A 13,079-nucleotide genomic window follows, 5' to 3' on the forward strand; every position below is an offset into this window, starting at 1 on the left:
CTACGATCATGAATTAAATCATGAACATGTAGGAGGACCCATAATATCATAGACAAGAGGTTTAAGAGGACATACAACTTCCCTCTTTTTCATTCAGCCCATACAATTTTATGTCTCCACATGAATTAAAGGGTTAAGATAAAAAAAAAGGCAAGAATAAAAGAATGCACTCAGGTTAGGACAAGAGATAGGATGGTTCATTCTTACATTATTCCAACAGTTTAACAAGATAAATTTATGAGGGCATAGCTGGAAGACACTTTGCACCACACACAAGATTTATTTCTAGTTCAGCAGGGGTCAAAAAGAAAAAAAAAAACACAAACTCTCCACACCTGTCAAAGCTAGGTAACACCTGTCACTGTCAAGTAACAAGAAAGTACCGTATTTTCCAACATATATGACGCCCCCCAACTTTTCCAGTTAAAATATAGAGTTTGGGATATACTCGCTGTATAAGACTACCCCTCTTCCAACACACACCCAATGAAAATTAATAAACAAAAAATCAGACAGCAGCGGAGAGGATACAAGGGCAGGCCTGACGGATGAAATAGGTGTGTTTCTCTGGGCACAGTGTCACTCTACCATATCTCTTTTTTTCCATACCCTGGACGTCTGCAGCTTGCTCTGCCCTCCATATGGTCGCCGCATGTGGTTGAGATTCAGCCTTTTTTTTATTAGCTCCCCCTCCCCCCCTGTATTCGGCAAGTTTTTCAGCACCCACCCTATAAGGCGACACTAGGGATGAGCGAACTGGAGAACCAGCTGTCTGCCCGCTCTGTGGAGAGGGTGGATACAGCCTGAGGACCGCCTAGAAAACTGTGATACAGCCTATGGCTATGGCTGTGTCCCAGTTTTCCAGGCAGCCCTCAAGGTTGTATCCACCCTCTCCACAGAGCGGGCAAACAGCGGGAATTAAAGACCGAGAGTTCAGGTTTATACGAACCCGAACCTCGGCCGGTTCGCTCATCCCTAGACGACACCCGGTGTATAAGATGACCCCATACTTTTGAGAAAATTTTCCTGGGTTAAAAAGTCTTGTAGAAAAATACAGTATTTAAAAATCTTGGGGCAGATTATCAATCTGAGGCCATGGCGTATACCACGGAAAAGGCACAAAATGTAGTCATATCTCTAAGCCCCTCTCGCCTGATAAGTTAGAAAAAAAAGTACTATTATATTTCATTGGCCAAAACATAATATAGGAATGCTGCTGATCAGGAATTAAAATCATCCAGCCGTAGGCCACACAAGATCACCTGCTGGTTTCTGCTGTCAGTCTTTGATTGAATACATAGTCATCATTTCTTGACGGACAGCTTCCATTAATCAGTGAGTGTCTTTCTACTGGAACTACAGGAATTCTTTGCAAGTGGCAATTCTTATCCTGGCTGTCTAGCCCAGATGCACTATACACAGGTACGGCCACCACCGGCCGTGCTAAGACAGGCCAAGATGGGTCCCGCAGAGACACTGCTTGTTTAAAATGCCAAGAGAAACAAGGAAAATGCATTGAGCGTTCCTTCTTACCTGTGAGAATAAGATGAGTGAAATGCCAGGCTTGAAATATTATCTGATGTGCAAAAAAGTCCAGAGTACGATAGCAATATTTGTACTGAAATAAACCTGGAACAGGTAATTGCTTTATGCATCAATGAAAATGCTAATAAAAAACATGGACACTGTATGAACATTGGGGCACAATACACTTTAGTAACAAACAATACAGTTTTTTCCCCAAAGACTTTGTTTATATTTTTGTACATAGGACACATACGAGGTGACGGCTGAGGTGTGTTGATTGGAAAAAATAGATTAATTGTTACAAGCTATGTCTTAAATTAGAAGTCCCTCCATTTTAAAAATGTGTCACACCAGCAATTGCAAACATAATAAATAATCACTACTTCTCCCAATGCCCGCGATTATCGCTGCAAAGTCACGGGGAGAGGTAAGTAGTGATTGTTTATTATGTAGACTTAGGCCGTATACTTACATTCCATATAGCCCTGTAGTGGATTACTTATACATGTACAGGCTAAAGGTCAGCTGCTCAGTGTTATAGATCTCTGTAATAGGAGGGATGGGAGTGGTAAGCTTGCAGTATTTCTGGAATCTGACACTGCGGTTACAGTCACATTAAATCCTGACATAACCGTTTAAATTTACACTTGAAGCGTACCTGTATTTCCAAAAGAATTTAAAATATCTGCATGGTTTTTGTTAAATTAACCCTTTACACTTTTAGGCCCAGATTTATTAAAGGATTTAAAATATCTACTGGTGTAAATTGTCCATAGCAACCAATCACAGCTCAGCTCTCAGCTCTGGTAAAATGAAAGTTGAGCTGTGATTGGTTGCTGTGGGCAGTTTACACCAGTGTATATTTTACACTTTTTGATAAATGTCCCCCATAGTGCCCTTAATGTTGTTACTGAGCCCCTGAAAGGCCTCTTTATGGTGCACAGCTGCTTTTCATTCTCTCCATGTTAGGGATCAGGACCAGAGCTGGACTATGTAGAATGCACACATCAGGACTTCATTTCCTGGTCAATCACAGGATAGCACCTACTCCTCTCTGCTATACCATGACACAGTACTGATGAAAGTTCTCTGGAATGAGTAGGCTAGCACTGTGCCGGGGGATGATTTTCATTACACTGCTATAGATAGCATGTGGAGTAAGAAGGGGTTACTGGTGCATTGGCTTTTCAAGGTGCTATGTAAGCAGGAGGCAAGAAAACAGGCTGATAAATTGGTTGGTACTTTCTGTTCTGGATTGAAATGGCTCTCCCTGGCTGCATTGGGGGGCATGACTGATCCTGCACCCTTAGGTCCTTGGGGAATTATGCAATTGAGACACTCCCTATACACTTTGCCTTTACCAACATCTTACAGTACGTCTAAGACTCCATTTGAATCTTTATGCCTAGACAAGGGTATGTTGCATCATTCTCATTCCTTATTCAAATGGGAAGAGAATCTCAAACTAACTCTCACCCCACCTCAATGAGATAAGGTACTTACCTTGGTACACAAGTTGTCCATGTGTTCTGGATATCAAGAAGCTGGGTACGAAATACTCAGCCAATGGTATAGGGTACCAACTAAACTAGGTCATGACCGCATGACCATTGTATCCCATTACTCTGGAAGAGAGACTCGGCACCTCCCATCTCCTTATGGGTGTCCAAGGTGAACAAGTTCCGCTTCTCTTTCCCTTCTCAAGTATCCTCAATATCTAGAGAGGCTTCTAATCCCTCACTATAGCCATTTTAAAGGCACGTGTAGTTCTCATACTGGGAAACATAAAATAATAAAATGATCAGAGTTTAGGGAAAGGTTCAGTGATGCCTTTTTGTACCCCTGTGAAGGTATGTTGTGTGTAAAAGCCAAATAAAGTTTCGGTTTTCTAAATTATTGGTTAAGATAGCATTCATCATAAACTGTATTGTCAGATAGTTTTTTTCATATATGGAGGAATGAAGGAGTTGTTACTCTTCTTCCTTGTTTAATGCCGTAATAAAGGATTAAAAAAAAAAACACAGCAAATTATAACAAGCAATGTTTCCTTCTGGTTATTAATGTTTTATCCTCTCGTTGTTCTTCATTCCTAAATCATCTGCATGTTTTGCTGTTAGCAATATACTCCAGCAGTACTCACAGTGTCATATTTTTGGTATATTGGACCTAATTTTAGTATACAGCAATGACTTGCTGATTAAGACACTTGCCTTATGAAACCAGGCAGACGTATTGGTAAGGCATTAAGGTGTACTATGGCTAATATGATTTGCTGGTGGATAATTTGCCTAGTACTAAACCGGTGTTAGATTAGGAATATAAAAGTCTGAATGTGGTTTCATTGTGCTAAACGTGTAGCCGGACAATAACTAGAAGCATCATAATTGTATCATAGAAGACCTGACCTAGACATTATTTTACAACTTTAGCAGGACTCCAGCTGTTTTATATAGATTTTTAACATTTGGGAACCAAGTTATTATTATAATCCATCTTCAAAGAAATGCAACATCTTGCTCATGTGGGCACATCTGTTTCTATTAGCTGTTTGGAGAACAGTTCTGTGCATACGGATAAGATTGTATAATACATGTAGTCATATGGTATGCATTACTGTGACTTACCGTAGCTGCTCAAAGTCTGATATGCTGCATACTTTTACTTTCACATAAAGCTGCCCTTTTGTCATTAAATATTGTTGCTATGTACGTTTACTTATGGGTTATGGACACCTTCAAATGTAATTTTATTGTTATTGTTGCAGTAAACTTACTTTTGTGTAAGAAACATTTCTCCTGAAATCTATCAGACTGACTAATGGCTCAGCCTCCAGGCCTTCTTTTTCCTCCCGTCAAAGGTCAAGTTTAAGTTAGTCATAAAAACAGAATTGTTTAGGTGAGGAGAGAGGGACCAAGCTTTGGGACAGCCAGTCTGATGGCTTTCACTCTGAACAGGAGTGGTGCCGTGTACTTGGTCTGCAACAAAGTTTATTTATGTAGTACATGTCAAGGTAACATCCATATAAATGCCAGGACCCAAGGTTTACCAGCAGAGCATTACACTGCCTCTTCTGGCTTGTCTTCTTAAAGGAATACTCCAGTATGGGAAAATTCCAATATTACGTTATTACCAATAGTCCTCACTTCAGTGGCTTTTCTGTGCTTCAACACTGACAGGAAATTAAAAATAGGACTACAAAATTTGTGACGACCCCTTACTTCTCCATCTCTTCTGTGACAAAGCATCATCCTCTGATGTCAATAGAGCCTACATCTGAACAGACAAGGGGGTAAAAAAGCAGCTGCTGCAACTCCACTGAGTTTCATTGCAGTACTGCTGTGTCTTCACAAAAGTGATGCAATACTGCAATGAATTGATGCAGCAACACAATTAAATGATGCTAAACAGAACAAAAGATCAGAGGCGGCACTGACAGTCCAACCTGCACAAAAAACAAGGCATAAACAGTATATCCAGCATAAGATAAAATCAAAAAAGTTCTTATTGTGGTGCTCAACTTCAAAGACAAAAGATGATTATGAAAGATGATCATATTACATGTGTGGAGATGTGAAGGGAAAGAATGGCACAAATTAAATTTAAAACTTTATTCCAAAGTAAGTGTGGCAGGTAGAGGGTACAGTGGGCTGTGTGGGTGGGACCGCAATGAAATGATAAAGTAGTGCAATGTAATGTGCCCCGCCATACCCAGGTAAGTGCTGCTGTCCACATGTTGTAAAGGAAAGTGGGTTCTTTGGACCATTCAATACATCTTATTCTGTTTCTCATTAGTCTAGTGGGGATGCTGATGACCCCATTGTATGCATATTGGGGAGTAGACAGGAGTCAAGATGGGCTCTCTGGTCTATGGCTAGGCAGCTCTCATACACTGCATGCTACACTGTGTGTTCACATACCATCATGCATTTGCCCATGACCACTGAGGCTAGTGATTGGTTGCAGTGTCCTGTGCTGAGCATATGGGGATGTCATTGGGGGCTTCAGTCAGACACTGCAGACCAACAGCAGCACTGGACTGGAAATGGGTGAAGGGATGTGAGTGGTTTTATTCTTTTTGCTCCTCTTTCTTGCCCCTGGCCCCTGGTCACCCCTTTAATTTTTTTTCAGCAAGTTTTACCACATACATCATATTGTGGTATATACTTGTGATCAAAGTATTTTAGGAGTGATACTTTTATTTGCCAACAAAAAATTGTTAGAATTGTGAACTTTCGGGATTCAAAAGATCCCTTCGTCAGAGTTCAAATCTGTGAACTTGTCTGATGAAGGGATCTTTTGAATCCCGAAAGCTCACAATTCTAACAATTTTTTGTTGGCCAATAAAGGTATCACTCCTAAAATACTTTGATCACAAGTATCTACCATGATATGGATTTTTCTGGCTAACACGCTACTATACTATTTATTTGTTTGGCAATGACGTCGGCTAATGATGATCATGATCATTATTTACAGCCACCATTATAAAATAACGCCCATTATTTTAAAAACAAGGATGTTATCTTATCTACAAAGACATTGTGGGAACATAGCTTTAACCCCTTCCCATCAGTAACATGTATATAAACATTCCTACTGCACATACCCCGTGAAGTAGGAATGTATATATACGTTCCTGACTTCAGGGGGTTTGATGTGTGCGGGGCACACACAGAGTCTAGGGAGACGAAGTTAAAGGGCTCTGTCTTGAAGGGGTTAAAGTGTGCCTGTCATTTGAAAAAAATAGGCATACAAAAACAGGAAAGTGCAACAGCAAACTACAAGTGCTGGGGCTTACCGTATATACTTCCCCCATTGTACACACCATAAAAACTCCTCTAAAGGTAAAAAAAAAGAGGTTCTTAGCAAACCACTTAATCAAATAGAGCAGTGCTTCTCAAACTTTTTCTACTGGAGCCTCACCCAACAGACAGAGGCAATGCCTGGGCCTCACCAGACTGACCAAGAGGGCACCTGGGCCTCACTATCTGTGGTGGAAGTTTATTTAAAAGCTGTAAATAATGCTAGGTTTACCTTTTTCCCATCTCCCGAGCTCTATATACTAATATAGTACAAAATAAATTAATATTTTTGCTAAAATGGAGATTTTTGTAAACCGCAAAAGGACTGTGCAGATCATAGTTACTTTGTGAAAACTGGCTCCCCAGCTGGGCCTCACCAACAACTAGGGGGCGCCTCACAGTTTGAGAAGCACTGAAATAGAGTGTACTATTTTACCATGTTAAGGTAACCACAGAAAGAGATCGCTCCTAACACTGGCCTCTTTTGAAGCCTACAAAACTGGGCATGAAGGATCCAACTAAACTCTGTATAAAACACTCACAGGAGATGGGTGAAGTGCAAGCCAAAAGGAGGTAACCACACTCCCCACATATAGCACAAAAAGCAACAAAATGGCCAGCACTCCAGTACTACTGTTCACACTGTGCAGGTTGCACACTGCTGTCACTAATATAGAGACAAAAACAGAAAAATTGCTGCAGTACCTGCAAGTGTCAGGACTTATTGTATATACTCTCCCGTTTTTGAGTGTTCAGATCCGTACCGATCATGAGAACAAGTGTTTATGTCAGTGTCAGTGAAAGAGTTGGGCTCCATAGACATTAGGAGCCCGACTCATTACATGATACAGAGCAAAATGGTAGGACCATGTTTAGCACGGTCTTCTCCCGACTCATTTTCACTATCGGTGGCAAAACTTTTGACATATCTCTATATATCAGAAGTTTTTTCAAACAACTTCTTTTAAAATTCTTGAAGCTTTTTATTAAATAACTGAAAACAAAGATCTTGGCAATCACAAGGAAGTATTAAAGAAAATATATTGTTGTATAATATAACTTTTTATTATACAAAGAAGAAGCTTTATTGTAACGATATAGCCTATTAAATAACTGCTGAACAACTTTTACTTTTTTTTTTTTAATACAGTAACACAATGCATCTATAGCTGCCAGAATATGTTGAAGCTTATTACATCCAGGACAGCCAGAAACTATGGTGTTTTCAATTGTCTTACTTTATTTCCCTATAACACAAACCACAGGCTCCTGTATCTTACATAATCCTGGTTCCTTGCCGAATAACCATGCACATTATACTACGGATCTGCACCTCCCCACCCTACCCAATTTATTCTGATAGAAGTACATGCAATAGATTCCAATTACAAATAAATAATGATTGTGTCATCTTTTGTACAAAGAGCTGAAGAGCAGGTGAAAGGGAGGAAATATTATACCTGTGAAGCACCAGGCCTCACCATGCAGGTGAATACATGTACACGGAAAACAGTATTGTTTATCTTGGCAACAGTAACTAAGCAGAGGCAGGATCGGAGACTGCAGGGAGGTACAAGCACAAGGTAGTCAGACAGAGGAAACAGAAGTTTATATTGCCAGGGCCTGAGCACTTCTATAGAAGTTACCTTTATTCTGAGCAAAGGTCGGGAGAATTCTTACAGCCTATCCATATCATAGATTCAGGTGAAGCAAAGTATTATACTGTAACAGGAGGACAGGGTGGAGGGGGCCATCATCACTTACAATACCATACAGACCATGTCAGAGTCTTGCAGGCAATGTGATAGTATAGACAGACAAGAATATAGACATCTAGATGAAAGGAGTATGATCTGCAGCCAGAAGCAACGAAAACAAAAAGATCGGAATCATTTAAAGGAACCAAGTGAACATATGCAGAATCCAGGAGTCATGGTCTCCGTAGCCACCATCACTGACATTAAAGGGTAAATGCATGTTTTACTATAAATATATATTTTATTTTATTTATTTATTTTTGCAATATAAATGGCTGTAAATTTTCAACTAGATGAATGTTATTTATTTATGATCCAACATTGAACCATTATTACCGGTAATTGTTCTGTCTATCGATACTTTATGAATAGACTGGATGCATAAAATGTGATCACCTCATCTTGCAGTGTGTGCTACAGTCTTACTGCTGATACATATAATAGGCTGACTATTAAATGACATTGAAATGCGCGTGATGGTCGATGATGATGTAAACAGTTTAGGGCAATTGTTAATAATAGCTGAAACATTACCATCATGTGTAAATACATGTACAGCAAAGAAAAAGAATGATTATTCCCTTAGCTACAACATTTGCACCAAGAGTGCTTCCCCACATTGTGGCTGCTGTATAACATTGGACATGAAACCCGCATATGGTGGCAAATTCTAGTAATACTTTTGTTTTCTCAGCAAAATCCAGCAGTCATTGGCCACCATATGTAAATGTTCCTCCCCGCCTTCTAAAAGCCATAGCGCTTTTATTTTTTTGTTTTGTTTACGCCGTTCACCGTGCGGGAACAATAATGTAATATCTTAATAGATCGGACAATTCCGCACGCTACAATATATATGTTTTTGGGGGTTTTTTTACAATGGGAGGGGGTATATTAAACTTTTATTGGGGGGTATAAGTTTTTTTTTTAATACTTTAAAAAAAACTTTCATTTACTACACTTTTTTTTACACTCTTTCACAGTAAAACATGCAATCATTAGATTGCATGTACTGATCTATGCCATGCCATAGAATAGAATAGATCAATGTTATCGGCAATATCGGCATAGAGCCTGCCTGAGAACAGACTCTATTCATAAATCGCCGATCCTACAGGACGGAGTTAAGTGACTTACCCCTGTGCCTGTCGGCACAAGCAATCGGGACCCCCCCGCAGCCATGCAGTCCCGATCACTCAGTGACAGGTGCTGAAAGGAATTGTAAGTCTCACCATGGGCAGCAACATATCCAAAGTTATGTTTGCGTGGAATACCCCTTTAAGGTCTCTGTTTCTGTCTGTACCTTGCTGGTTATTGAGTTAGTCTCTGCCTGCTTGTGGGTTCTGTTTCCTGGTGTCTCCTGATTCCTTCTTTGTATCTTTGATGTCCCTTGATTGCTGCCAGCCCCTGACCATATTGCCTGTTTTTTAACTACGCCTATTGGATCCTGATTTTGTATTTTTGCTGTCCAACTGTTGTGATCCGGATTGCTGACTATTCTTATTTTTCTCATTGTATATTATTTTCTGCTGCAAACCAGATACAGAATAATAGTATGATTCTTTCTAATCTGTTTCTATTTTAGAATTGCAATGGAGGTAGTCAGCTTGCATGAGCTGCTTTTTTACCGCCTTTGGAGAGATTCTTTGCAGCAGGCCCTGTGGAATAATGGTCAGGAGCACACTTTTCATTGTAATCCTGTGTGTGATGATAGTGAGGTCACTGCTGTAAAGTGATTTGTGCAGAAGAGGAGATGTCAGATTATCATTAGGCATGGTGGGCAGACTAAAAACTGCAAGATTTCAGGATTAGTTTAGAATATACATGGTAAAATTAAAAAAAAAAACATCACTGACATTTCTTTAAAAAATATGTTTAAATTTAAAAAATCTGTATCACATCCAAATGTTTAATATCGCTGCATTTTTCTACAGACTTGCACACTCACATGTCTCTGAGTTCTCCAGGAGACATCCAACTATATCCACACGTTATGTCATGCCCTGGAAACAAGACATGGTGAACAGGAAACTAATCACAAGGGTAAGAATAAAATCAATATGGATGTCATAGCTTTACTATATGTATAGCTATGAAAATATAGATTTGATCAATTCGACCACATGCTGAATCTTATTGCAGCATAATGCGGTTCAGGGAAGAAAAATAGCGCTGCACCTCACACCTATGGCTGATACTAGTGCCCCTAGGCTAAATAAAAAACACATCAGAATTTTGTGTATGAATTGATCAAGCCATACTGCCCCATGTACCATCGTGCAGGTATCTGATACACATGGGTCCCTACACTAAGTCCACACCGTGCCAGTCAGTGGCCACAAACCCCGCATGCGTGCACAGTCAGGGAACGGGGGCCATGGGACGGCCCTGCGACCCCCATGCCACAGGACCAGACCCAAAAACACCACACCAGAACCCGGCCAGCACCGCCGGCGGAGAAGGTCGCCCCCAAACAGCACAAGTCTGGATGAGGTATTGCGCTCACCATAGCTGCTGCAGACAGAATGGGAAAAGACAGGAGGGATTAAAACCATGTGCACTCAGGTGTCTCCTGCTAATTGCGGTCATGTGGGTCTCACCAGGAGGAGTGCAAAACACGGAGAAAAGAGAGAAACAAAATGCGGTTCAGGGAAGAAAAATAGCGCTGCACCTCACACCTATGGCTGATACTAGTGATCAATTCATACACAAAATTCTGATGTGTTTTTTATTTAGCCTAGGGGCACTAGTATCAGCCATAGGTGTGAGGTGCAGCACTCTTTTTCTTCCGTGAACCGCATTTTGTTTCTCTCTTTTCCCAGTGTTTTGCACTCCTCCTGGTGAGACCCACATGACCGCAATTAGCAGGAGACACCTGAGTGCACATGGTTTTAATCCCTCCTGTCTTTTCCCATTCTGTCTGCAGCAGCTATGGTGAGCGCAATACCTCATCCAGACTTGTGCTGTTTGGGGGCGACCTTCTCCGCCGGCGGTGCTGGCCGGGTTCTGGTGTGGTGTTTTTGGGTCTGGTCCTGTGGCATGGGGGTCGCAGGGCCGTCCCATGGCCCCCGTTCCCTGACTGTGCGCGCCTGCGGGGTTGGTGGCCACTGACTGGCACGGTGTGGACTTAGTGTAGGAACCCATGTGTATCAGATACCTGCACGATGGTACATGGGGCAGTATGGCTTGATCAATTCACACACAAAATTCTGATGTGTTTTTTATTTAGCCTAGGGGCACTAGTATCAGCCATAGGTGTGAGGTGCAGCGCTCTTTTTCTTCCGTGAACCGCATTTTATTGCAGCATAATACCTGACTGTATATTACTCTGCACACCGACAATATAGTCAATCTGCATTTGTATTTTTTCAATCAACTGATTGCAGATGTCTATAATAATAAAAGAAACAATTCACCCTTTAATAAATATGCAATTCCTGATAATCAGAGGAGACCATGACTGTGGTTAGCGGGTCCCTGTGACACTGCATTGGCTCGTCATTGACCGGGCGCTGTGGCAGAGCTGCTATTAATCTTTCAGGCTTGGTAATTACGTTTCACAGTTTCAGAACAGACTCATTAAAATTGCATTCTCATCAGATCTGGGGGATTCCCAACACAATGACCATAATAACGTGTTCATGTTGCCATGCCAACCAGTAAATTATAAGAGGTGTTACTCTCTATCATTCTCTGAAAATAATGAATAAGTGATTTCCTCTAGCACGCAGATCTGGCTGGGCTGTACAAAGGCCCTCACGAGGACAGCCTGTTTTTGAGGAACAAAGAAAGATTATGTCATGGAGAAGAACGTCATATCATCATGGAGAAGATGAAAATCCCACCACAACATGGGATGACAGATTTCCCATTGCACTCTCCTTTGTCAAGATACCAGAGTCACGTGATTAAGCAGAAGACTAGAATACTAGGATCATACATATAGAGGCATTATTATCTACTTTCTGCTCAATGAACCAGAGGCCCCAAGCACTGTCGACACTGTAACCTTTGCAGTCCTTTTGTTCCACACTCTGTAGCAATCAGCATGTTTCATTGTGTTTCCATACGATGACATTTACCATCATTGTAGTTAATAACAACACAAAACAAAAGGTGTTAAAGTGTCTACCTTATATGCAGAGAATACTTAACACTGATCAATTTTAACATTATGTATAAAAAGAACAACTGTTACTATTCTGAAATATTAAATGTGTTCTCCAGTTAAATGTTTAGTAAAACTTATATATTTGTATTTCCTCACTCCAAGTGCAAGGATGAACCACTTATCTGCCAAAATTCTCTTACAATGGTTAGACACATGGCATTTAAAAACATGCTGGAAAAACAACTTTAAAAATTACATTTATTGTATGAAATAATTATAAACCACTGTGGCTATATGTTAGCTAGAAGCCTATAGGGATATATACAATTATATATTTTTTTGGGGTAACACTTTTTCAGAAAATATATTATGCTCTATATGTGGTGTTTTTTCACCTGTTCTTTTTTTCTCCTATATAAAATGAATGTATGTTCAGGGGATTTTTTTTTAAAATAAATCCTTGAATCACGTGATCAAAGAATCACATGACTTGTACCAGGAAAAATACAACCAAACAATGCATGGGCTAAAAAGCTACTATATTGTAGCTTTTTGTTCCACTATTTCAAGCTGGAAAAATGATGTTTATGTGTGTGCACATATACGTGCATATATGTATGTATGTATAAAGTATGTGTGTGTGTGTGTATGTATGTATATGTGTGTGCGTATGTTTGTATGTATATATGTATAAAGTATGTGTGTGTATGTTTATGGATGTGTATGTATGTATAAGTATGTGTGTGTGTGTGTGTGTATGTTTATGTATGTGTATGCATTTTTTCATATGTAAGTGGGAAGCAAGCCAAACAGGAAACAGGAAAAAGGTTATGTTTTACGAAATGTATAAATTTTTATTTATTATTACTCATGTGATTTTTTCCA

The 13,079-nt window shown here is 40.1% G+C and overlaps 1 protein-coding gene across 1 annotated transcript; it reads left to right on the top strand.

Annotated features, from left to right (window-relative positions):
- Positions 1 to 7,864: 7,864 nt before the first annotated feature.
- On the top strand, positions 7,865 to 12,315 carry SPMIP10 (sperm microtubule inner protein 10). Its single transcript, XM_069964556.1, has 3 exons — positions 7,865 to 8,296; positions 10,018 to 10,126; positions 11,808 to 12,315. Exons 1-3 carry the CDS (start codon positions 8,109 to 8,111, stop codon positions 12,027 to 12,029), a joined length of 519 nt encoding a protein of 172 aa, XP_069820657.1. The 5' UTR covers positions 7,865 to 8,108; the 3' UTR covers positions 12,030 to 12,315.
- The last annotated feature ends 764 nt before the right edge of the window (positions 12,316 to 13,079 follow it).

Source organism: Dendropsophus ebraccatus, chromosome 3 (assembly GCF_027789765.1).
Source record: "Dendropsophus ebraccatus isolate aDenEbr1 chromosome 3, aDenEbr1.pat, whole genome shotgun sequence".
Classification (NCBI taxonomy): domain Eukaryota; kingdom Metazoa; phylum Chordata; class Amphibia; order Anura; family Hylidae; genus Dendropsophus; species Dendropsophus ebraccatus.